General features: G+C 43.6%; 1 protein-coding gene across 2 annotated transcripts; it reads left to right on the top strand.

Moving 5' to 3' along the window:
* The first annotated feature begins 408 nt into the window (after positions 1–408).
* Positions 409–19,418, top strand: MAPK13 (mitogen-activated protein kinase 13). Of its 2 annotated transcripts, none has more exons than XM_078155403.1 (12): positions 409–481; positions 2,686–2,815; positions 3,276–3,334; positions 9,993–10,101; positions 10,391–10,420; positions 13,057–13,104; positions 13,367–13,481; positions 16,560–16,631; positions 16,792–16,871; positions 17,545–17,623; positions 17,781–17,957; positions 18,347–19,418. In XM_078155403.1, exons 2-12 carry the CDS (start codon positions 2,786–2,788, stop codon positions 18,427–18,429), a joined length of 882 nt encoding a protein of 293 aa, XP_078011529.1. In that variant the 5' UTR covers positions 409–481; positions 2,686–2,785; the 3' UTR covers positions 18,430–19,418. The 2 variants fall into 2 exon arrangements, with proteins under 2 accessions (XP_078011529.1, XP_020855325.1); XM_020999666.2 differs by lacking the exon at positions 409–481 and adding an exon at positions 518–791.
* Positions 19,419–25,077: the final 5,659 nt, after the last annotated feature.

The raw sequence follows: 25,077 nt of genomic DNA, 5'->3' as shown, positions 1-25,077 counted from the left end.
CTTATCTAAAGGATTTTTTTTTGGTTTGTCTTTTTGTTTGTTTGTTTTTGTTTTTGTTTGTTTTTGCTTCTCTTCTCTGCGCATTCAACCACACAAGGTCTCCATGTCTTCCAAGGTAATAGTAATCTTTGAGGCAGTGCCTTGGGAAGGTGATCCCACTAGGGGAGGGGAGAGTAACTGATGCTTGTGTGACCTTGGGAAGTTCCTCTCCTCTTTGAGCCTCAGTTTCCCTATCTGTAATACTTGCTCTCTAAGGAAGGAGAAAGGAAGGCGACCCTCACACTGTCTCCCCACTCCCATCCCCCAGTGGTAGTAGCCGGGTCTCACCTCCCCAGTGCTGGAAGGGGCAGGCCCAGCTGGCAGAGTGGAGAAGACGAGGAAGAGAAGGAGGAGGCGGCGCCCGGCGGTGCCCCAGGCCTTGGGCGGGGCCCAGCCGCTGCCGCCACCGCCACTATCTTCCGCATCTGGGCGATCCAGGAAGGTAAGCAGTTGAAACTTGACACCTGGCCCCGTGAGTACGGGGGCGGGCAGGGAAACATCGCTGCGAGGTGGCCTCCTAGAGCCGCGCCCCTTGGGCCTAAGGCGCACAGGGCGAAGCGCGCCATCCACGCGATCCATTTCGCGCTGTCAGCCCTGCACTGGCTGTCCGGGGGCCCAGACACCGAGCTCGTGATGAGCTTCATCCGGAAAAGGGGCTTTTACAAGCAAGAAGTGAACAAGACTGCCTGGGAGCTACCCAAGACCTACGTGACCCTGACCCACGTGGGCAGCGGGGCCTACGGCGCAGTGTGGTGAGACTCCGTTCCCATCCCCCGAGGCCCTAGATCGAAGTTGGCCTAGGCTGAGGAGTGAGGGCTCCGCTGATTGATTTGAGCCAGTGTGGACTGTTAGAGACCCGGGCAGGTGTTCCCCCTATCTCTTCCAGCGGGTCTGGAACTTTACTTTTTGTGGTGGGTGCTGGGATCACTCTCTCTATGCACCTTGAGGGCAAGGTTTAGAGTAGGAGGTCCCTTTCCTCCCTCCGACTCCTCCAGAGTCGCTGACAGGGTGGCCTCAGGCAGGTGGCACCCCAAGCAGAACAGCTCCTTGCCTAACTTTGACCTAAAGCTTTCCCGTCCTCTCTAGACCCAGGATTGGGTCTGCTATGGGGTCATTCCAGACTGGTAAGCCTGATCCGGTCCCTGGCCTCCCTATTTGGAGAGTTGGGTGGGAAAGGGAACAATAGGGTTAAAGAACAGAGTAGGAAAGAATAGAAAATTTATGGTTGTGATAATTTCTAACCCAAAACCCACAATGTATAGTCTGACAAAAGATTTTTCCCCTGATCTGTGAATGAGACCAAATATTTGATGTTGGTCTGTCCTGTGAAATACTGAATGTGTGCCTTGTTGCTGTAGACATGAATAGAGGGCTGAACTGGAGCAGACAAATTCCTGGAGAGTGCTGAAAGCCTGGGCTGCTTGTCTCCCTGTGAGCAACGGCTTACATTTCAGCTGAAAGAATCCTTAGAAGTCACCTAGTGCAATCTCCTCATTTTACAAAGGAAAGATGAAGTCATTTCTCCAAGGTCACAGGGTACAAAGTAGGAGGGTTACGATTGTATCACAAATCAGAGAAATAGAGCTGGAAGAGACCTTACGGATGTTGTCTAGGTTAACCCCCTTATCTTTAGCTGAGGAAACTGGAGGCCCAGGGAGGTTAAATTACTTGGCCTAAGTCACGTGCATAGTATGTGTCAGAGGCAGCATTTGAACCCAGGTCCTCTGATTCCAAGCCAGTGCTCTTAGTACTGCAGGTACCACACAGCAGAGCTGGGAATCAAAACCAGGTTTTCTGATGACAGATGGAATATTGACCTACTGCATCCTGCTGCTACTGATGTTTATGCTGATTTTTGCTTACTGAGCTCTTTCGAATACAATTATCTTATTTGAGCCTCACAACAACCCTTTGAGGTCAGTAGGGCAGCTATTTTACAGATGGAGAAATGGAGGTTTACCTCACTGAGGCATCTGCACAGGTACCTGCCTTGTGGTTCTTTGCCTGTCTGGATGGAGGCTAACTCAGCACACCTAGGTGTCTTTGTCCCTGACTCTCATTGGTAGTTGGATTGAGTTTTTTTTCCCTAGTCCCTGCCTGTCTTGGCCCATGTTTGTAATGTACTAATCCTTTCTTCCCATGCTGGTCTTTCCAGATTTACCTTGCAAGGGGGAATGACAAGTAGGCAGGCAGGTGGAGGCTGGTTCCCCCAATTTGTTCTGCCACTCCCACCCCCAAACAGGATTAGGAGGAGCCAGACTGGAAAAGAGTCAGCAGAAATTGAAGGGGTGTGTGTGTGTGTGTGTAAAGGAGTCATCAGAAACTGAAGGGGGGGGTGTGTATAAAGGGGTCATCAGAAACTGAAAGGGGGTGTGTGTGTGTGTGTGTGTGTGTGTGTGTGTGTGTGTGTGTACATGTGTAAAGAAATCATCTTCAGAAGGACCTGAGTTCAAATCTGGCCTCAGACACTTGACACACCCACTAGCTATGTGACCCTGGGCAAGTCAGTTAACCCCACTGCCTAGCCGCAAAAAGAAAAAAAATCATCGGAAATTAAAGGAGCGTGTGTGTAGAGTCTGTTGCAAATAGCCAGGACTCCCTGAAGTACTGCCTTCCAACCAGCCCTGTTTCCTCTGGTTCCTCTAGCTCAGCCATTGAAAAGAAGTCAGGAGAAAAGGTGGCGATTAAGAAACTGAGCCGACCTTTCCAGTCAGAGATCTTTGCCAAGAGGGCCTATCGGGAGCTGATGCTATTGAAACATATGCAGCATGAGAACGTATGTATCCAAAGGGGACTCAGAAGGGGCGGGGGTCAGAGAGCAGCTGCTGATGTGCCTAACACAAAGAACAGGGCCCAGGTGAGGGACCTTGGGGGTCACTTAGCCAATCCCCTCATTTTAGAGAAGAGGTAACTGAAGCCCTAAGAGATGACATGATTTGCTTGAGCTCTCCTAATAAGTCAATGGCAGAGCCAAAACTAAAACCAAACCATACATGGCAATGGAAAGAGGAAACTGAACCCTGACTGCAGTATTCTTTTCTTCTACCTGGCCTGGCCCTTGACCAGCTGTGAGGATGGGGCAATAGGAGTAAAACCTCACAACTCTGACTTAGCCCCAAGGTCCAGGAAGAAGGGGGAAGCTTTGCTTCGGGCAGACCCTGGAGCTAACTGGATAGCTGCTGACCAGAAGTGCAGGCAGGAATAGGCCCCCTCTGACCTGTTGATTTCTTCCCCAGGTTATTGGACTGTTGGATGTCTTTACTTCGGCTACATCCCTGCACAGCTTCCATGATTTGTGAGTCTGGGGTGGGTGGAGTCCTGGAGTATTTGTCAGTATCATTTCACATTCAGCTGAACTAATGATCCTGGGCTGGAGGTGAGCATCCTGTCTTGACATGTGCCTTGCTGCTGCCCATTTGACCCATATAGAGTTATTAAATGTGTACCTCCCCACTGCCTGGCATAGTACACTGAACTGTAGGAGGTTACTGTGCTAGGCACTGGGGAAGATAAAAATATGACAGCCCTTTCCAAGGGCTTGCAGTCTAAAAGGGGATGATATGATAGGGGCATGGGGCAGCTAGGTAGTACGGTGGCTAGAGCACCAGCCCTGGAATCAGGAGGACCTCAGTTTAAATCCAGCCTCAGACACTTACTAGCTGTGTGACCCTGGGCAAGTCACCTAACCCCAATTGCCTCCCCCCCGCAAAAAAAAATAGATAGGAGCATAGCTGAATCTTCTTTCATTCATTCACTCATCAAATACTTATTGGACACCTTGTATAGGCAAGACACTGTATGAAATATTATAGGGGATATAATGATGAATAAGACATGATTCCTACCACCCTGGAACAGATCTTGGATCTAACAGGAAGATGCATATAAATATGGGAGAATGTATGACTAGAATATACATTGTATGCTCAAAGTTGGAAGAGACACCTTCTTGTCCAACCTGAGCTTGATTAAGAATACCTGTAAATTATAATAGTCCATCATTCAGTCTTCACTGGAAGGTGTCCAGTGAGGGGCCACCTGCTGCTTGTCAAGGCAGTCTGTTCCACTTTTGGGTAGTTATAATTGTTAGGAAGTTTTTCATGACATCAAACCTAAATTTATAGCCTCGTTTCAAGTTCACTCTGTGCTTCTGATTCAACTCTTTGTGGCCATGTAAAACAAACCTAATGTGTTTTTCACATAGCATATCTATTAATGCCAAGCTGATACAATGTAGACCATCTCTTTATATTTAGTAGCATAAACCATAGTTTTATAGTGGAAAAATATTTCCTTTCTCCCCAGTAGATGTGATCTCTACCTCCTGTGAATGAGCACAGATAAACACTTTCTTTCTGTCTTACAATACTTTCACATTCTTTCTTGTATTATCACTTATTTGCATGTTAGACTGTAAGCTGCATGAGGGCAGGAACCATTCATCATCAGATCCCCTGTAGTGTTTCACATAGAGCCTTGCCTACGGTAGGTGCCCAATTAGTATTTATCAAGTGAATGAATGAATGAAAGAATGAATGTTCTTGGGACATATAGAATCAAATAGAAATTTATTTTAGTATCATCACCTAGGCCTGTTCCATAGCATTGTAGTGCTGAAAGAAATTTTGAAACCTCAATTAGTTTATTTCCTTACCTTAAAGCAGGACTATTCCAGGTCTATTTTTAAATTCATTCAATAAAAACATTTAAGTACTTACCAGATGCCAGACATTGTACTAGGCACTGGGGATGTAAAGGCAAATTTTTTAAAAATTTCCTTCCCTTAAGGAATTTATAATCTACTACTGTATCTCCCTTGATAATCCATCACAATATCTACTAACCCTCATTGTTAGGAAATTCTTCCTTCTGTCTCACCGGGATAATAACTATCATTTACATAGCACTCCATAAGGTTTGCAAAGTGCTCGTTTGATCTTCACAACCACCACTGGAGGTAAGTACTTGCTACTATTATTGTTACTATTTTAGAAGGTGGCTGAGGCTCAGTTCAGAAAATGATGCGTGCATACAAGGAGCAAAAAATTCTGGCAGCCCAGCCCAGTGGAACCCAATGGAGCAATGTGCCAACTCAGGACAAAAAAAGTAAATAGGATGTCTTTCAAGAGAGGCAGTGGCAGAGCTGAGAAGAGAAGAACTGGGTGAGGGATTAAAGGAGATATTGGTAGCTGTGGCTACCTGGGCTTAGCCTGGTAACCCAACCACATACAGAATTCTGAATACTTACCAGGGCACACATGGTTTTTGGGTTTTTTAAAAATCATCTTCTCCAGCATTTTTGTTAGCTCAGATGTCTATCTACTTGTCATTTGGTGGCTTCACCAAATTGCTGAGGTGACAAACTTCAGTAAGGAAGGCAGATCATAGAACAGATTACAGTGTGTGAGAGTTGGAAGCTGCCTTAGAGACCATTGAGTCCAACCCCCTTGGTTTACAGATAGGAAGACTGAGGCCCAGAGAGGGAAAGTCATCAAGTCAGACAGCATTTATTAAGTGCTAGCTATGTGCCAAGCACTGTGCTATATTCTGGGGGTATAAAGGAAGGCAAGATGAATCCTTGCTCTCAAAGAGGTCACAGTCTAATGGGGGAGACAACAAACAACTATGTACATCTAAAGTAAATACAGAGTAACTGGGGGTACTCTTAGAGAAAAGGCACAGGGAATGGGGGAAAGCTTCTTTCACAGATGGTAGAGGGGCCAAGCCAGGACAAGTACCACAGTCTTCTGATTCCTCAGCCAGTGTTTCCTGGTCTCTCCCTCTCTCCTCTCCTTTTCTGTGCCTCCTCCCTCTCCCTTTCTCTTTCTTGCTCCCTCCCTCCCTTTCTCCAGCAACCCGTGAAGCATTGGTAGGAATATGACATATTTAACAGTTCAGGGCAAGAAATGTCACAGGGCAGCATAGGATTAATTGCCATATGAATGGTACAAATAAGTAGTAGTACAAGCATTCAGAGAGAAATAGAGAATTAGGCTTCTATGGGTTAGGAGGCTTTAAGGAGAAAGAATTTGACCTGAGTCTTGAAAGACGTGTGGAATTTGGATAGACAGGGTTTTGTCTTCGCCACTCATCTTCTCGTCTGAGTAATCTATATTTGATTCTTCCATTTTCTCACCGGACTCCCTCCTTAATTGTGCCCTCCCTCCCCACCTCACTCTACCAAACCAACTCTGAGGTCAAGGGCTTACAGTGTACCAAACTAAGTGGCTTCTTCTCAGTCCTCAATCCCTGTGACCTGTCTGTAGCATTTTATATTGTTATCCATAGGCAGGCTGGGAGATGGATGTGTTTGTGTGTGTGTGTGTGTGTGTGTGTGTGTGTGTGTGTGTGTGTGTGTGTATGTGTGTGTGAAAGAGAGAGAGAGAGAGAGAGAGAGGGAGAGGGAGAGAGGGAGAGAGAGGGAGGGAGGGAGAGGGGGAGAGAGAGAGAGAGGGAGGGAAGGAGAGGGGGAGAGGGAGAGAGAGAGAGAGGGAGAGAGAGAGAGAGAGAGAGAGAGAGAGAGAGAGAGAGAGAGAGTGAACACACTAAAGTGTTGAGCTTGGAATCAGGAAGACCTGATCCAATTCTCCCTCAGTCTCTTACTAACTGTAACCCTGGTCAAGACACTTAGCCTCTTGTCTGCATTGTGTTGTTTTTTTAAAAAATCTATAAAGTGGGGATAATAATAGCAATACTCCTACAGGGTTTGTTGTGAGGGCCAAATGAGATGTTTAAAGTGCTTTGCAAACCTTAAAGCCTATATTAATCCTAGCTGTTGTGATTTTTCACCAGTTTAGGGCAATTCTCTCTTCCTAGGTTGCTTTGACACTCCCCTGACCTGATTCTCTCCCTCCTTGTTCTGGCTGCTCTTTTGCTGTGTCCTCTTCTGATTCCACTTCTTCCTTCTACCTGCTAAATGTGGGCTCATGTCCAGCCAGGTTTCTCATCACTGAGCTACCCTGCCTCCTTCGGCAAACCCTGTGCTATGTTTCGGCATTCCTCTGCCTGCACACATGAATATCTCAGGTTTCTGGCTTCCCTGCTGCTAAGTCAGTCCCCTGCTTAAAGCTCAGACAACTTGGATAAGACAGACTTTTAAAAGTCTCCTCATCCATTGGAAACTATGGAAAGGTGGGCTCTGTTAACAAGTTCTCAGTTCAGATGTGGTCCCTGCGTAACCATACCCATACCCTTCAGTTTCCAGACATTGGGAAGCTTGTTGGCAATGATCCACAGAGTCTTACTGCCAGTGTGCCCACAAAGCTTACTGTTTCCTGAAACCAGCTCTGAGAAAGAAGCTGTCGTATTTGCTGCTTTCAGCACTCTTACCTACTCTGTTTTTTAACTGATTCCTAGTAATAGAGTAGAAAAGGGCTTGACCACTTCTTGCCTACTCCTCCTTCCCTGAGCACCTGTGTAATGTTTCCTCTCTTTAAGACCAGACCTTCCGTCTGTGGCTCAGCAGAGTGGAGAGAAGGGGAAGAGGGCGTGGTGACATTTTGCACAAAATGAGAAGGAAACATAGTTTTACCTGATACATAGTTTTGTTCAGTATGTGGAAGATAAGGAAAACAGTGTAATGAAACAAGATAGTTGGCAGGGGCTCAACATCTCAGTTACAGAAGCCTGCCCCCCAGAGTCATTCTGAGTTCTGGGGAGAGTCAGTCATTAAACATTTACTATGTGCCAGGCATTGTGCCTTTCCAAAGTTTCCAACGGATGGGGAAGCTTTAAAAATTCTATCTTATCTAAGTTCCCTAAGGTTTTTTCCCCCTTTTTAAAAAATGGTATTTTATTTTTTCCGATTTCTTGTAAAGGTAGTTTTCAGCATTCATTTTTTATAAGATTTTGAGTTCCAAATTTTTGTCTCTCCCTCTCTTCCTCCTTCCCCAAGATGGCAAGCAATTTGGTATAGGTTATACATGTGCAATCACGTTGAACATATTTCCACATTAGTTATGTTGTGAAAGAAGAATCGGAATAAAAGGGGAGAATCATGAGAAAGAAAAAAACCATAAAAATAGTATACTTCAATCTGCATTCAGATTCCACAGTTTTCTCTGGATGTGGATAGCACTTTTCATCATGAGTCTTTTGGAATTGTCCTGGATCACTGGAGAAAGGCTAAATCTATCAAAGTTAGGCATCATACAACGTGGCTGTTGCAATGTGTACAATGTTCTCCTGGTTCTGCTCACTTCACTCAGCATCAGACCATACAAGTCTTTCCAGGTTTTTCTGAAGTCTGCCTGCTCATCATTTCTTGTAGCACAATTGTATTCCATCACAGTCATATACCACGGCTTGATCATCTATTCCCCAACTGATGGGCATCCTCTCAACTTCCAATTCTTTGCCACCACAAAAAGAGCTGCTACAAATATTTTTGTACATGTGGGTCCTTTTCCCTTTTTTATGATCTCTTCGTGATACAGGCCTAGTAGTGGTATTGCTGGATCAAAGCAAGTTCCCTAAGTTTTAACTGGAAAACTGGCTTGGCACCAGTAAGCCAACAGCTCAGCAGCCCACGGTTTTTCATGTGTTCGATAAGAAGAATGAGAAACATAGTTAGCACAGGGTTAGCACAGGAGTCAGGATGGCACAGAGGGATGTAAAGAAAGGCCAAGGATAGTCCTATCCCTCAAGGAACTCGCCATCAAATAGGGACGACAACCTGCAAACAGCTATGTACAAACAGGCAATATGCAGATTAAATTGGGGGTAGTCTCATAGGGAAGATGCTAGAATTAAGGGGGATTGGGAAAGTCTTCCTGCAGAAGATGCAATTTTAGCTGGGACTTGAAGGAAGCCAGGGAGGTGAAGAGGTAGAAATGAGGAGGGAGAATATTCCAGGCATGGGAGACAGCCAGGGAAAATACCCAGAGTCTGGAGATTAAATGTCTTGTTTGAGGACTAGCAAGGAGGCTAGTGTGCCTGAATTGAAGAGTGCATGCACTAATTCTGTAACCTCAGAATCAATTAGTCAATTACAGCCATCTGGCTGAGGCTGAGGCTGAGGCTGGCCTGAGACCCGTACATAGACCTGGCCCTGGAGCAAGCCTGCAGGAGGGTTAAACTAGAGATACATCTTTATAACCATGACATTTTCAAGGTTCAGTTTTCCTTTGCTTCTTTCATCCCAAGTGGCAACCAGTGATGGAATTGGATGCTACTAGGCCCACTGTGATTATATAAACCCTCAGAGGGGAATTGACTGGCTCAAGATCCCACAGAAAGTAGAATGGCAGATCTGAGATTTGAACCCAAGCCTTCTGACAGCCAGAGGCCAACTTCTTCCACCATTGTGGGGCAATAGCTTACCTCTGATTGTTATAAACTCAGAAGGAATCTGACCCAGCAAGCAGGCAAGCAGGTTGCTTGCTTGGAATAATATTTCTGTTCTGGGTCATGCTTGCCCACCTCTTTTTACCTTGCCCACTTTTTACCTTGCTCAGTTCAGTTTCTGAAACTGCCCCCAATTTCAGAAAACATCCCTCTTCCCTTTCTTAGGAAGTATCCCTTGTTAAAAAAAAAGTTTTACAAAGAAAGAGAAGGAAAGCAAAGTTGTCTAATATATCAGCGGGGTCTGGCAGTATATGTTCTACCTCCAAAGTCTCCCTCCTCAGGGAGAGGTAGAGAGAAAGGGGCATTTGTTGGGGGAAACATGGAAAAATCCAGTCCCTATTTGGTTTTGCCCCATTAACAACCCAATCTGTTAACACTGAGCTCTGCTAATCTTGGGGGTGGTGGGGTGGCATAGCAGTTAGGCTGAGAGGCAGGGGTCCTGAAGTTGTATCTCCAGTTGTTTCAGAGGAGAGATGATGGGCTCTCATTCACATGCATTGATGCTTGCTTGACAAGAGAGTCAACCAATCATTCTGTTTCCTACCTGTCTGACACAGGGCTGAGGCTGGTGCTACACCTGGATTCACTTAAGTGCCATTGTTTTTCAGCTATCTGGTGATGCCATTCATGCAGACGGATCTCCAGAAGATTATGGGCACAGAATTCAGTGAGGATAAGATCCAATACCTTGTCTATCAGATGCTGAAAGGGCTCAAGGTGAATGAGGGCCAACTTGGAAGGAGGTAGAGAAGGCAGAGGGCTCAAGACATCTGTTTTCTGGCAGCCATGGATTGGGAGATGGGGGGGAGCAGCAATGTGCAGTGTGCTTTTTGAGCTGCTTGGGGGTGATCCCAGGTTGGTGTCAGCCCTACCCACCCAGCTATGATGCCCTATAGTAAAAAGGACCAAACCTCTCCCTGTTCTAGGAAAGTGCCTTTGGTCCAATGGCATAGTGGGTAGACAGGATACAACAAATTAATTCACCTTTCTCTTTTTCTCATTCTAGTATATCCATTCTGCTGGAGTCATCCATAGGGTGAGTTCCACCATTGGTGTTCTCTTTCCTATCTCCCAAGGTCTCTTGGCTATCTCTGATGTTCCTCTGGCAGTGGGTAGAGAGGGAGAAAGAAGAGAAATATTTCCAAAAAGCCTGGGAGTGTGGGGTTGCCTAAAACCCTGTAACAGGAACAGAAAGGAATCAATTACTCTGTGGCTGGAACTGAAACCTCCTAGGTTTAGAACCGTGGCATCCTGGAAAGAACACTGACTCTGGAGTCCAAGGGCCTAGATTCAAATCCCACCTTTGCTCCTTTCTAGTTATGTGTCCCTGGACAAATCACCTAAGGCCAGTGGGCCTCAGTTTCCTCAACTGAAAATAAGGGCATTGGACTAGATGACCGATGAGGACCCTTCTTCAGCTGCCTTAGAGGCAGCTAGATGGTGCAGTGGGAGAGTGCTGTGCCTGTAGTCAAGAACTGAGTTCAAATCCAGCCTTACATACTAGTTGTGTGATCCTGGGCAATTTGCTTAACCTCAGTCAGCCTCAGTTTCCTTAACTATAAAATGGGGACAATAATAGCAACTACCTCCCAGGGTTGTGAGGATCAGATGAAATATTAAAGGTTTTAGGACAGTGCCTGGCACATGGTAGGTACTTGATAAATCTTCCTTTCCTTCCCTGGATTGATGATTCTGCAGTTTTATGACTAATATGAAGGCATCTAGGTGACATAGTAGAGAGTGTGCTGAACTTGAAGTCAGAAATGAATGAAAAAAGCATTTATAATATGCCAGGCACTATGCTAACTTCGGGGGGTACAACTATAAGCAAGACAGTCTCTACTCTCAAAGAGCCTACATTCTAATGGGAGAAAATAACATTAAAAAGAAGGGGAATATACAAGCAAAGGCATGGTTTAGAGACAGCCAGGAAGTGGTGTGGTGACCTGGTTCTGGCCAGGTAGCTCCAAAGCTCCCCTATCAGAGCCTAGGGTCCCAGGGGCAGAGTCTGAGTTCCAGCAGGTTGGAGATGAGGTGGAGGGCTAGTGTGTAGCTGGCATGGCTGGAAAGTAGCTTGATGACCTTCGTTCTGGGCAACAACACAGGCAAAGGCTTACCTGTCAGAAGATCTAAGTTTGAGTCTTGCCTCAGACACTTATTAGTTGTAGAATGCCAAGCAAGTCACTTACCTGCTCTCTGATTCAATTTCCTCATTTGTAAAGTTGAGGTAATGATAGTACTTACCTCACAGAGTTATAAGGATCAAATGAGATAATATTTGCAAAGCTGTTTACAAACCTTGAAGTGCTATATAGATGCTAGCTATTATTATTCTCACATCTGATTTATGGCATTGCTCAATGGCCTAAGAGTCTAGTGTTACTAAAACAAACAGCTACTATACTATACTTTGTAGATTCTTAGAAGAATAGACTTTTTATAAACTAGAAGTTACCCTAGAAATCATCTAGGCCAACCCCCACATTTTGAAGTTGAAGAAACTAAGGCTCAGAGATGGTAAGTGACTTGTTCCCAATCTAACAGCCAGTAAGTAGTAGAGTCCAGGATTAGAACCTAAAATTCTCCTTAGGTAAGTAAAAACTCATTTATCCTCACTGTTTACAAATTCCCTGAACTTCTGTATATCATCTGACTCATTCAGACAGTCATTGGATAAGGATGTGAAATGAAAGGGAAAAAATATTCTCTTGGGTTGAAGAGGTAGTTATCGAAGTGAGAAGTCTTCTTTGGGCACCACTCAAGTTGGCCCCCTTAGTGGGTCTTGGCATGAAGTCTAAGAGGCAACAGAAGCACTGAGAGAGCTGACTTTGTTTTCAGGATGCTTGTAGACTGGTACCCAGGTCTTAATTCCCAGCCCACAGGCCTTGGGCCTACCAGAAGTTGAAAAAGCCTTTAAGATTTTTCATTATTAGGATTTCAATTGTATGATCTCAGTAGCCAGGAATAGGTAGAGAAGATTCATACCTAGGCTAGATGTCTTCTCAAGTCCCTCCCAGGGGAACATAGCAGAAACCAAAGAAACTCCAAGAGATGAAGAATTGCCTAGTGGGAAACCTAGGTTTGACCACTTGGTGTTGTTCAAACAGATGGGTTCTTGGCTCTTAAAAGGAGGTGTAAAAATGCACCTTTCTTTGTGGAGGTGGGAGGCTATAGGTATGAAATGCTGTTGTTACTTTTCAGTCATTTTTCAGTTGTGTCTGACTCTTCATGACCAGACAAAGATATTGGAGTAGTTTGCCATTTCTTTCTCCAGTTCATTTTATAGATCAGAAACTGAGGCAAGCAGGGTTAAGTGACTTGCCCAGGGTCACACAGCTAGTAAGTGTCTGAAGGCCAGATTTGAACTTAGGAAGATGAGTCTTCCTAACTCCAAATCTGATATTCTATCCACTTTACCAACTAGCTGCTGGTGAAATGCTGTTCATACTGTCAGATTTGGTTGATGTGTTAGTTTTGTTGACTTTTGGGTTTTGGGGGATTTTTTTGTTGTTTTTACTCTTTCATTGTTGTGACAGCTGGCTCTCTGGATGGGAAAAGGGGGAGGGAGGAATTGGGAAGTAAAGATGATAAGAAAGCAAAATAAATCAATTTTTTTCCCCTCAAAAAGTGAGTTTAACCTTAGGCTTGATTTTCTATTCTTATCCAATGTAGGACTTGAAACCAGGAAATCTGGCTGTGAATGAAGACTGTGAACTGAAGGTGGGCTTAAAAGGGACTGGGCTATGACCCTGGGCAAGTCACTTAACCCCATTGCCTAGCAAAAAAAAAAAAGAAAAGAAAAGAAAAGGGACTGGGTTAAATATGGGGACAGCTACCAAACTGAACCAGAACTAATGACTCCAGCTGGGTGAGCACGTGGAGAGAGAGGAATGGGAGGACAGAATTATGAGAGCTTCCTTCTAGAAGATGTTGTGCCCCTCCTCAACAGTGAATCTCTCTTCCTTTTTCTGCTGACCTGTAGATCCTGGATTTTGGGTTGGCCAGGCATGCAGATGCTGAGATGACGGGCTATGTGGTGACTCGTTGGTACCGGGCCCCAGAAGTGATTCTCAGCTGGATGCACTATAATCAGACAGGTTAGTCAGACCACTGCCATGGTAGGGCTGTGGAGTGGGGGAGATGGATGGAGCATATTTCATTTCTCTAGGGTTATCATATGAGTTTTATCAAGCCTTCATTTTGCTATTATTATTATTATTAGCCCCCAGGAATCTTCCTCTCCTATAGCCAGTCAGTTAATAAGCATTTATTAAGCACTTAATACATGCCATATACTGTGTTAAGTGCTGGGGATACAAAAAGAGGCAAAAGTCAGTCCCTGCCCTCAAGAAAGTCACAATCTAATGGGGAAGACAAGATACAAGCACCTTTGTACTGACAAGATATATACAGTTTACATAGGGAACAATCAACAGAGAGAAGGTCTTAGAATTAAGAGAGATCCAGAAAGGCTTCCTGAGAAGATGGGCTTTAGAGACAGTGAGGTGGCACAGCTGGACGACTAGGTGGCACCATAGTGCATAGAGCGCCAGGTCTGGAGTCAGGAAAACTCATCTTCCTGAGTTCCAATCTGGCCTCAGACACTTAGTAACTGTGTGACCCTGAGCAAGTCACTTAACCCTGTTTACCTCTGTTTCCCCATTTGTAAAATGAGCTGGAGAAGGAAATGGTAAACCACTCCAGTACCTCTGCTAAGAAAACCCTAAATGGAGTCACAAAGAGTCAGGCATAACTGAATAACAGAAGATGGGGTTTTAGGTAGGATTTGAAGGAAGTCAGAAGGAGGAGGTGAAGAAGGAGAGAATTCTGGCCAGAGAGTCTTGTCAAAGGAACAGATTATCTGTACTAATAGCCAAGTTTATGGCGTCTTCTGAATATCTTCAGTGGTGAGAGGCAGCATAGCATAATTGGAATCAGAAAGACTTAGGGTGGAGTCCTGCCTATAACATACTGGCTCTGTTGTTTTGGACAAGTCACTTATCCTCTCAGAGATGTGGACCAGTGGTGTTAAATTCAAATAGAAATGGAGGCCTCTAGTCCATACATAAGAATCTCTGTGGGATCTTAAATTGACTTAGTTTTAAGGTATAACATTATCTCTCTTTTATTATGTTTTCATTTATTTTGTTCAGTATTTCCCATTTATATTTTAAGCTGCATCTGGCTGCACTTGGGAGTCAGTCCAAGTGTTCTCTGTTGTCTGTTCTAGACACCTGCCTAAAACTGTAATTACAGAACAGATACCTGCCTGTATTAGTACAGGGAGTTTCTTTACCAGGATTTCCATTCAGCAATGAAATGCAGACCAAATCCTCAGTGGTAGCAAGTCTTCATCCTGTAATGGTAGGTTTGATTTTTCAAAATATTCAGTGGTCACTGAGAGGAAGGAAGGAAGGAAGGAAGGAAGGAAGGAAGGAAGGAAGGAAGGAAGGAAGGAAGGAAGGAGAGAGGGAGGGAGAGAGGGAAGGAAGGAAGGGAGGAAGGAAGGAAGGGAGGAAGGAAGGAAGGAAGGGAGGAAGGAGAGAGGGAGGGAGAGAGGGAAAGAAGGAAGGAAAGGAAGGAAGAAAGGAGAGGGAGGGAGAGAGGGAAGGAAGAAGGAAGGAAGGAAGGAAGGAAGGAAAAGAAGGAAGGAAAGAAGGAAAGAAGTATTTCTTAAATACCTACTTAGCACCAGCACAGTGCGAAATACTTTGCAAATATTATCTCATTTGATCTTCACAACAACCTTGGAAGGTAGGTGCTAAATGGCTGAGGTCAGATTTGAATCCAGGTCTTCCTTGACTCCAGATCTCGTGCTCCATGTCTGGTGAATAAAGCAGGGAATCAAATTGAATGTTGTAGTTTCTGGCCTAAAATGAGGTGGTGCTATAAAGTAATGGTACGGGGTTGTTGGGGCAGATATATTGTCGTTATGGGAAGGGCACAGGGTGTGAGTTGTAACCAGGTTCTGCCATTTGATACTTGTATGAAGTTGGGCAAGCCACATCTTCTCTTGGGGCCTCAGTTTTTTGTTATTCATTCAAATGAGAAGGGTTACTTAGATCTTCTCTGAGGCCCCTTCCAGGCTAAATAGTCTATCCCATGAACAAGAGCGCATCTTAGGAGGTTCCCAAGGAGGAACTCCAACAGTGTTTTAAGCTGTGGTGACATCATCAGAATAAGGGTATGGCCTCCTAAGGTAACTACTTTGAAGGATAGACCTCATTTGGCTTATACAAGTTACGGTTTTTTGTTTGAGTTTGATAGCCAAACCAATACATATGTATTTATTTATTTATTTTTAAGACATTGGGGTTAAGTGACTTGCCCAGGGTCACATAGCAACCAATATATATTTATTAAACATCTACTGTGTGCCAGGCACAATGCTTAGCAAGGGGATAAAATTAATAAAAAGAAAGACAGTCCCTCACTTCAAGGAGCTTCCAATCTAATGACAACATACAAAAGAAGGCAGGAAAGTAGGCTGGAGGGGGGAGGGGAGGTAGTTGAAACCCAGTAGAACAGCAGATGCAAAGTGGAGTGAACCAAAAATTCACTGTCTGCCCCACATAAAAGAAGGCATTGGGAAAAGTTCCATACTCCGCCCTCCAGCCCTCCAATCACATTCAATTACTAATATGCCATTCCTGATCCATTCCACAGGCAGTCTTCCCTTTTAACAAAGACTTAAAAAAAATTTCAGCAAAACCTGTTTGTTTAAAGGCATGTTCTTGGCAAACAGCAAAGTGTGATGGAGAGGGATGGATTTAGAATAAGGGGATCCAAATTCTCATCTGATCTCAGGCATTTTTACTACTTGTGTGACCAAGAGGAAATCATTTCTTATCTAGGAGACTCAGTTTCCTCATCTGCAAAATGGGAAAAATAATACCTGCTCTATTTCTCTAGAGATATTGAAAGCAAAGTGCTTCGCAGCCTTCAGAACCCTATATGAATCACACTTCATTCATGCTCGTCTTTTTATTTCTTTGTTTTATCTTAGCAGCTGGACTTTGAAGTTCCTTGAGAGCAGGGACATTTCTGCCATCCCACAGCCCCACAGTAAATTTTTGCTGATTTGTTGATTTGTGTTTGCATGACCATTTTTATTCTCCATGATTTTCCTTCATTTCTCCCTCTCACTCATTCCCTTCTCCACATCTTACCCACAGTGGACATCTGGGCTGTTGGCTGCATCATGGCAGAGATGCTGACTGGGAAAACTTTGTTCAAGGGAAAAGACTGTATCCTTTTCTGTCCAGTCCAGATTGGATACTCTGAGTAACTCTGCCTGACTTTGGAATCCAAGTCCTCTTGGTAGTGGGTGGGAGGGCTGGGAAGGGGCCAGAAATTTCTTCAATAAATTACTCAGGAGGAACTATGAGCCTTAACTCAGCTGGCCAGACTTGGACCAACTGACCCTGATCCTGAAGGTGACCGGGGTTCCTGGAGCAGACTTTGTGCAGAAGTTACAGGATAAAGCGGTAAGGGACAAGCCAGGGCCTGCTTGAGGAAGTAGGAAACTGGGTAGGAGGGTAAGCAAGCTTCTCTCCAAAGTCTGCTGCCTTTGCTTTGAGGTGGGTGTTTAAAAAAGCAAAAGATGAAGACTACTGGTGAAACTGGGCCTGCTTGAACCTTCTCTGCACTGCCCTCCTTCAACTTTGTCCTTTGTCCTTTGTTTTACCTGTGGCAATGTTTAGGAAACAGAGAGAGAGGGAAGGAGAGAGACAGAGAGAGGGAGGGGAGGGAGAGAGAGAGACAGAGAGACAGAGACAGAAAGTGAGAGACATACACACAGAGACAGAGAGAGAGAGAGAAAGAGGGAGGGAGAGACAGAGGGAGGGAGGGAGAGAGACAGAAAGTGAGACACACACACAGAGACAGAGAGAGAGACAGAGAGAGAGACAGAGAGAGGGAGGGAGGGACAGAGAGAGAAAGAGAGAGGAAGCTTGGTGTCAAACGTCATACATAGAGTGCCAGACTTGGAATCAGGAAGATGTGGTTCAAATACTTACTAGCTGTGTCACCCTGGGCAAATCACTCCAGATCATATCCGGGCCTCATTTTTCTTATCTCTGAAACCTTGATTCTAAGGCCTTTCACAGCTCTAGACCTTTAGATACTAAAAACTAAACTCTCTGCTTTGCTCTCTTGCAGGCCAAATCCTATATCCAGTCCCTGCCTCAGAGTCCCAAGCAGGATTTCTCACAACTTTTCCCTCGTGCTAGTCCCCAGGGTGAGACCTGTTGTTGACACTCCAGCTCTCTCTGGCACTTGAAGGATACCAAAAGACATAGGCAGCTTCTTTCACTCTGGAGCCCTGGGCAGGCTATTGGGGTGGAGTCCTAGGGGAGTGTGGGCTAGCGGGGCTCACGGGTTCTGCCGTTCTGCAGCGGCAGACCTGTTAGAGAAGATGCTTGAGTTGGACGTGGACAAGCGTTTGACAGCTACGCAGGCTCTCGCCCATCCCTTCTTTGACCAATTCCGGGATCCAGAGGAGGAGACGGTAGCCCAGCAGCCATTTGATGATTCCATGGAACATGAGAAGCTCACAATAGATGAATGGAAGTGTAAGAGTTAGGCTCGGAGTGCGGGGCTGGGGTAGGGAAGGAAGAAAAGGCAGGGGATAATTGACACCTCACCCTTCCCTTCTGTGGGTCAACTCCCTGTCCCTGAAATCAGCTTCCTTCAGTAACCTGGGAGTTGCCCCACCCCACCACTGGTCTCTGCCTTATCCCTTTCCCCTTTACAATGAATTATACCTCCTAATCTTGCCTCATAACCTATCTTTTTGAGGACCCAGCTCCCTGCCTTGTTTTACTGGCTGTCCTTTCACCCCTTCATTTTTAGCAAGTGTTTACCTATCTACCCCTCTGGCCACAGCCTTCAGGTTCCCATTCATTGCTTCGTGACCTTTCACTTGTTGCCTGACTCGGGTGGCTTGTCTCCTTTTTCCCAGGTCTCATCTATAAGGAGGTTTCAAATTTCAGCCCTATAGCACGGAAGGATTCCAAGAGAAGAAGTCTCATGAAACTGCAATGACCAGTCCAGGTCATCCTGGGTTGAGTCGATGCTTGCAGGACAAGATGACCCCACCTCAGGAGATACCCCTGGGACAGATATTTATTAGTACCCAATAAAATGGAATCTGCATTTTGATGCGAGCATCCGAATAGAGGACAGCCAGGCTCTTGTGTTCTTGGGGAGGGAACAGTGCCCCCCTGATGGGCAGACCTGTTGACTTTATGGCTCTTTTATTTGGGCACATACAATACTGTTGTGTGACTCAGGTGTCGTCCAGCCAAGATGGAGTCTGCAGCAGAATTAAGAGAGGTTCAAAGAAAATCAATGGCCAGGAAGATAATGTATTAAGATTATTTGGGGGTTGGGGGTGGCAGTGGCAGTGAGTGAGACATTGAACTTGGTTTTTCAGAAGAGTGTTGAGCCTCTGGGCAAGTGAAGGTGACATTTATTTTTTTTTATTTTATTTTTTACCAGCACATGATAGCAAAGGGTCGGGGGAAAAAATATACACCCTTTTGTGGTGATCATTCCAGCTTTTCTCTGGTCTCTTGGGAGCCCTGGTCTCAGAAAGCATAGTTTTGGTACATCAAAACTAAACTGTTGGAGACAAATTTTCATTAGCAAATGTGATTATTGAGTGAGAGGCAGAATGGGAATAATAGAAAGAGTGCAGGACACTTGGGTTCAAGTCCTGCCTCAGACACTGACTGTGTAACCATGGGCAAGTCCTTTATCTTTTCTGAGCCTCATTTCCTCGCATGTTCAATGGGGATAGTCATACTTAAGGCATTCCCTACCTCACAGGCTTGTTGTGAGGAAAATGTTTTGTTAGCCTTCACATACTCTTTAAATATGATTTTTTAAATTGTGATTCTAGGACAGCCCAGTATCTCCTTCCCTTCTGCCTGAGTCAGTGAGATCCTACACTGCTGGGTGGATCTGTGGAACCCCAAGTTCTCTCCTTCCTTAGTCCTACATGGTTGCTGAATAAACAGTTTTCCAAAGCATTGGGGTCTATGCAGCTTCTGTTGTTGCTTGTACCCAAGACTATTTCTGGATCGAACTCAGCTCGTCATTCCTACTTTTCTTGTCTACATCAGTGCTAGTGGGTCAGGATGCCCCTAGGGACAGAGCCATAGACTCAGCCATAGATTCTAGCCCATGGCTAAAAGTCAGGGTGTGACCTCGGGATAACTTGCTTTCTTTCATCTTGATGTCCTCATCCAGCAGATGGAAATCTACCAATAGACCTTGAAGCCTTAATGGTCTTAGAAGTTCAAGAGGTGTGGTTGTTATGACTTCCTTTGCCATAGTCTTCTGGGATTCTTATCAAAGAGAGGAATCTAATAGACACTAACCCTGGGGTGGGAAAACTGCAGTCTCAAGGCCACATGTGGCCTTCTAGGTCCTTGGTGCGGCCTTTTGATTGAATCCATGTTTTACAGAACAAATCCTTTTATTAAGGGAATTTGTTCTGTGAAGTTTGAATTCAGTCAAAGGGCCACACTTGAGGACCTAGAGGGCCACATGTGACCTCAAGGCCACAGATTTGCTACCCCTGCACTAACCCTTACCCTAGGCAGTCGGGTGGTGCAATAGATAGAGTGCCAGGCCTGAGTGCAAATCCAGCCTCAGATACTTACTAGCTGTGTGACCCTGGGCAAGTCACTTAACCCTGTTTGCCTCAGTTTCCTCATCTGTAAATGAGCTGGAGAAGGATGTGGCAAACTATTCTAGTATCTCTGCCAAGAAAACCCCAAATGGAGTTGCAACTGAAAACAACTCAACAACAAAAACCCTCATCCTCTTCCACTCAAAGGTGTAACATAGCATTCATTGAGCTGCCATCCCAGAGGTTTAGAACCACAGAACATGGGAGCTGAAAGGAGGTCTTAGAGCCCAACTAGTCCAACCCCTCATTTTGTACATGCACCCATGTCTCACGCTTAGTAAGTCTTTGATGCATGGCTTGGAAGCACAAGATCTTAGGACACATCTAGTCCAACCTCTTTGTTTTAAAGATAAAGAAACCAAGATCCAGAGAAGAAGGCTGGTTGACTCTTATCACAGTCCCAAGACTTGTTGCAAAAGATGTGATGTGGTTCTTTTCTTTCATGTATCTGAACTGATTTGCTAGGTCAATCAAGCATTTAACGTCTATTATTTTGCCAGACACTGTGTTGAGGTGTGTGTGTGTGTGTGTGTGTGTGTGTGTGTAAAAAGGCAAAAATTAAGTTGTCTCTGTCCTCATGGACCTTACACACAATATATCTGTGTGAGTAAATGTAAAATATACATATATATATATATATATATATATATATATATATATATATATATATATATATATATATATACAAGCTTAATAAAAAGAAGGGTTGGGGGAAGAGGGGAGAGAATAAAAGTTGGTAAGGGTCAGGAAGTAATCACAGCTAACATAGCTTTCAGGTTTGAGAAGCACTTCACATATGTCACCTCATTTGATCCGTACGACAACCCATTGAGGTAGATGCTGTTATTATCTCCCCATTTTACAGATGAGGAATGAGGCTGAGAGAATTTGAGTGACTTGCACAGGATCACACAGCTAGCAAGTGTCTAAAACAGGATTTGAACTCAGGGTCTTCCTAACTCCAAGTTCAGGCACTCTATCCACTGTGCCACATAGCTGCATCATAAAGAACTCAGACAAGAGATGGTGTTTGAGCTAAGCTTTGATGACTTACGTGAATTGATACAAAGTGAAGTGAGCAGAACCAGGAAAACATTGTACACAGTAACAGCATCAACTATGATTGACTTAGCTCTTCTCAGCAATACAATGATCCAGGACAGTTCCCAAGGAATCGTCTGATGAAAAATGCTATCCACATCCAGAGAAAGAACTGGTGATCAAAGCATGCTATTTTTTCACTTTCTTTTTTTTGGTCTGCTTTTTTTTTTCACATGACTAATATGGAAATATGTTTTTGTATGATTGCACATGTATAACCTATATATCAAATTGCTTATTGTCTCAGGGAAGGGGGAGAAGAAGGAGGAAGGGAAAGAATTTGGAACTCGAAATTTTAAAAAGCAAATGTTAAAAATGCTCCTCCCTCCTCCCCCAAATGGCTCTTTCGAGAAGCATAATAAAGGCTTTCTGTAATAGATTTTTGTTTCAGATTTTTCTAACATAGTGATTATATTATTTTCCAAATAAATACACAAAATGCAAGTTATAACTGAACAATGGTCAAGTCCGTGGGCAAGTCTTAACAGCAAGTGCTGGCAGGTGAGCGGGTTGAGGAAGGAAATCCAACATGCATCAGATAGGAATATGTGTGTGTAATGACTTATTTACCATGTAATACTATTGGTTACATGAGGCAATATTGCATCATCAAAACTTCAATGCAGGAAAAAGCCACATACTTACAATAAATAGATTATTAAATTTAATATGCATCATTTAAAAATATTTTTTGTATTATTTTGAAATTATGCAAAAAAAAACATTAAAAGATTAAAGAAAGTAGATGGAGGGGCTGAGTAATTTTTTTTGAAGGGGATGGTAGGCCAAATAGTTGGGCACTGTGCTAAGCTCTAAGGATATAAAAAGAGGCAAAAGACAATCTAGCCCTAACTGAGCTTGCAATCTAATGAGTGAAACAACTTGCAAGTATATGCAAAGAAAGCTATTTACATATTTACAGGGATAAACAGGAAGTAATTGACAGAAGGAATGCCCAGGAATTAAGAGGGGTTGGTGATAGCTTCCTACAGAAGGTGGGATTTTAGGTGGGACTTAAGGAAGCCAGGGAGGCCAGTAGTCAGAAGGGAAGTAGCACGTTGCAGGCATGAGGACAACCAGAGAAAATGCCTAGAGTCAAGAAATGGAGTGTCTTACCGGTGGAACAGCCGAGGCCAATGTCACTGGATTGAGGAGTACATGTCATTAAGTAAAGTGTAAGAAGACTGGAAAGGTAGAAGGGGGCTAAATTATGAAGGACTTTGAATGTCAAATGCTTCTTTCTTTTTTTTTGTAGCTTTTTTTTTGGAGGCAATCAGGGTTAAGAGACTTGCTCAGGGTCACATGGCTAGTAAGTGTCAAAGTTCAGATTTGAACTCAGGTCCCTCCAACTCTGGTGCAGTATTCTATCTACTTCACCGCCTAGCTGCCCCAAAACGCTTGTTTCCTTCTGTCTCATCATATCAAGTCTCTCCCTGCTTCAATCCATCTTACACATAGTTGCCAAAGTGACATTTCTAAAGCATGATCTGATCATGTCACTTGCCTCCCTTCACCCCATTCAAAAAACTTCAATGGTCCTTTACTGTCTCTAGGATCAAATATTATTTTGCCTTTGGAATATCCTTTTTTAATTAGTATTTGTGTGTGTGTGTGCTTGTGTGTGTGTCTAGGTAGGTGGTATAGTGGAGCAGCTATGTGGCAAAGTGGATAGAACATTGGGCCAGGAGTCAGAAAATTCACCTTTCTGAGTTCAAATCTCACCTCACATACTTCCTAGTTGTGTCCCTGGGCAAGTCACTTAACCCCATTTGCCTCAGTTTCCTCATCTGTAAAGTAGGTGGAGGGGTTGGTTTTGATGGCCTCTAAGGTATCTCTTAGTTGTAAATCTATGATCCTATGTTCAAGTTTCATAATATACATAACAATCATATTATAGCACATAATTTATTAACAAGTAAATATACACATATGGGGGATGCATTCTCAAAAAAAAGTTTTTAATTGATAGGTGCATGTGATTAAAAGTGTTTGGATACCACTGATATAATCTAATCCTTTTATTTTACAGATGAGGAAACTGAGCAGACAGTAGTTAGGTGACTTGACCACAGTCACACAGCTAGTAAGTGTCTGAGGTTGGATTCAAACTCACATCATGATTCTAAGTTCAGGATTCTTTCCGATGCAACATGTTTCCTCACGAGTTCCTTTACTCTGCAGATGAGGAAATTAAGAATTAGAGAGATTAAGCAATGTATGGAAAGTCACAACGGTAGTAAGTGCAGAGTCCAAATTCAGAACTCTTCACTGAACTAATTTTATGAGGTAAGTCCTAGAGGTATTGTTATCCCCACTTTACAGATAAGAAAACTGCGGATGAGAGAGCTTAAGTGACTTGCCTATGTTCATTAAAGTCAGTTCTCTCCTAATTCTATGTCCAATACCCTTTCTCTTAAAAAAAATCAATCATTCTTTCATTTACTTATTTATGTATTTTTAGCAATTTTAAAATTTTGAGTTCCAAATTCTCTCCCTCTCTCCGGCCTCTCTGCCACCCATTGAGAAGGCAAGCAATATGATACCCATTATACATGCAAAGTCATGCAAAACATATTTCCATATTAGCCATGTTACCAAAAAAAAAATCAAGAAAAAAAAGTATGCTTCAATCTGATAAGGGTGAAAGAGGAGAGTGTAAAAACTGGCTTGAAACTTCACATCAAAAAAACTGAAGATCTTGGCAACTGGTCCCATCAGTTCTTGGCAGAGGGAGAAGAAATGGAAGCAATGTTGGGCTTAAAGATCATTGCAGATGGCGACTGCAGCTGTGAAATTAAAAGCATACTAAAATAAAATAAAAGCATACTGGATAGCATATTAAAAAGCAGAGACATCACCTTGACAACAAAGGTGTGTATAGTCAAAGCTATGATTTTTTTCAGTAGCAATGTATGCCTATGAGAACTGGATTATAAGGAAAGCCAAGCACCACAGAATCGACACTTTCAAATTGTGGTGCTGGAGAAGACTTTCGAAAGTTTCTTGGAATGGGAATACTATTGTGCTATAAGAAATGATGCACAGGCTGACTTCAGAAAAACCTGGAAAGACTTGTATGATCTGATGGTGAGTGAAGATAGCAGAATCAGGAGAATGTTGTACACAATAACAGCCACGTTGTATGATGACTGATATTGATAAACTTAACCCTTCTCTGCAATACAAAGATCTAAGACATCTCCAGAGGCCTCGTGATGGAAAATGCTATCCACATCCAAAGAAGAACTATGGAGTTTGAATGCAGATCGAAGCATACTATTTGCTATTTTTTTCTTCTGTTGTGTTTTGTTTCCTCTTTCTGGTGGTTCCTCCTATTAGTTCTAATTCTTACTTACGTCACTAATGTGAAAATATGTTTAATAAGAATGTATAAGTATAACCTATATCAGATTGTGTGCTGGGAGGGAGGTAGGGAGAGAGAGGGAGAAAAATTTAAAACTCAAAAGTCTATGGAAGTGATTGTTGATAATTCAAAATAAATTTATTAAAATTGAAAAAAAAAAGAAAGAAAGTTCCTTGGTCACCAAGGAGATCAAATTAGTAAATACTTAAAGAAATTAATTCAGGTTATCCACTGGGAAACCAAGTACTGAAGCTGAAGCTTAAATTCTTTGGCCACATAATGAGAAGATGGGACTCATTGGAAAAGACTGATGTTGGGAAAGATTGAAGGCAAAAGGAAAAGGGGATGAGGTGGATAGACAGTGTCATGGAAACAATGAACATGAATTTGAGAGATAGTGGAGAATAGAAGGGCCTGATCCATGGGATCACAAAGAGTGGGACACAACTGAACAAGAAAAAAAGCTGTCTGGAGGTGGATAGCATTTTTCATCACGGGTCCTTTGGAATTGTCTTGGATCATTGTCTTG

The sequence above is a fragment of the Phascolarctos cinereus genome, unplaced genomic scaffold (assembly GCF_003287225.1).
Source record: "Phascolarctos cinereus isolate Bilbo 61053 unplaced genomic scaffold, phaCin_HiC Scaffold_5;HRSCAF=322, whole genome shotgun sequence".
NCBI lineage: Eukaryota > Metazoa > Chordata > Mammalia > Diprotodontia > Phascolarctidae > Phascolarctos > Phascolarctos cinereus.
This window is presented reverse-complemented; position numbering and strand designations above follow the sequence as displayed.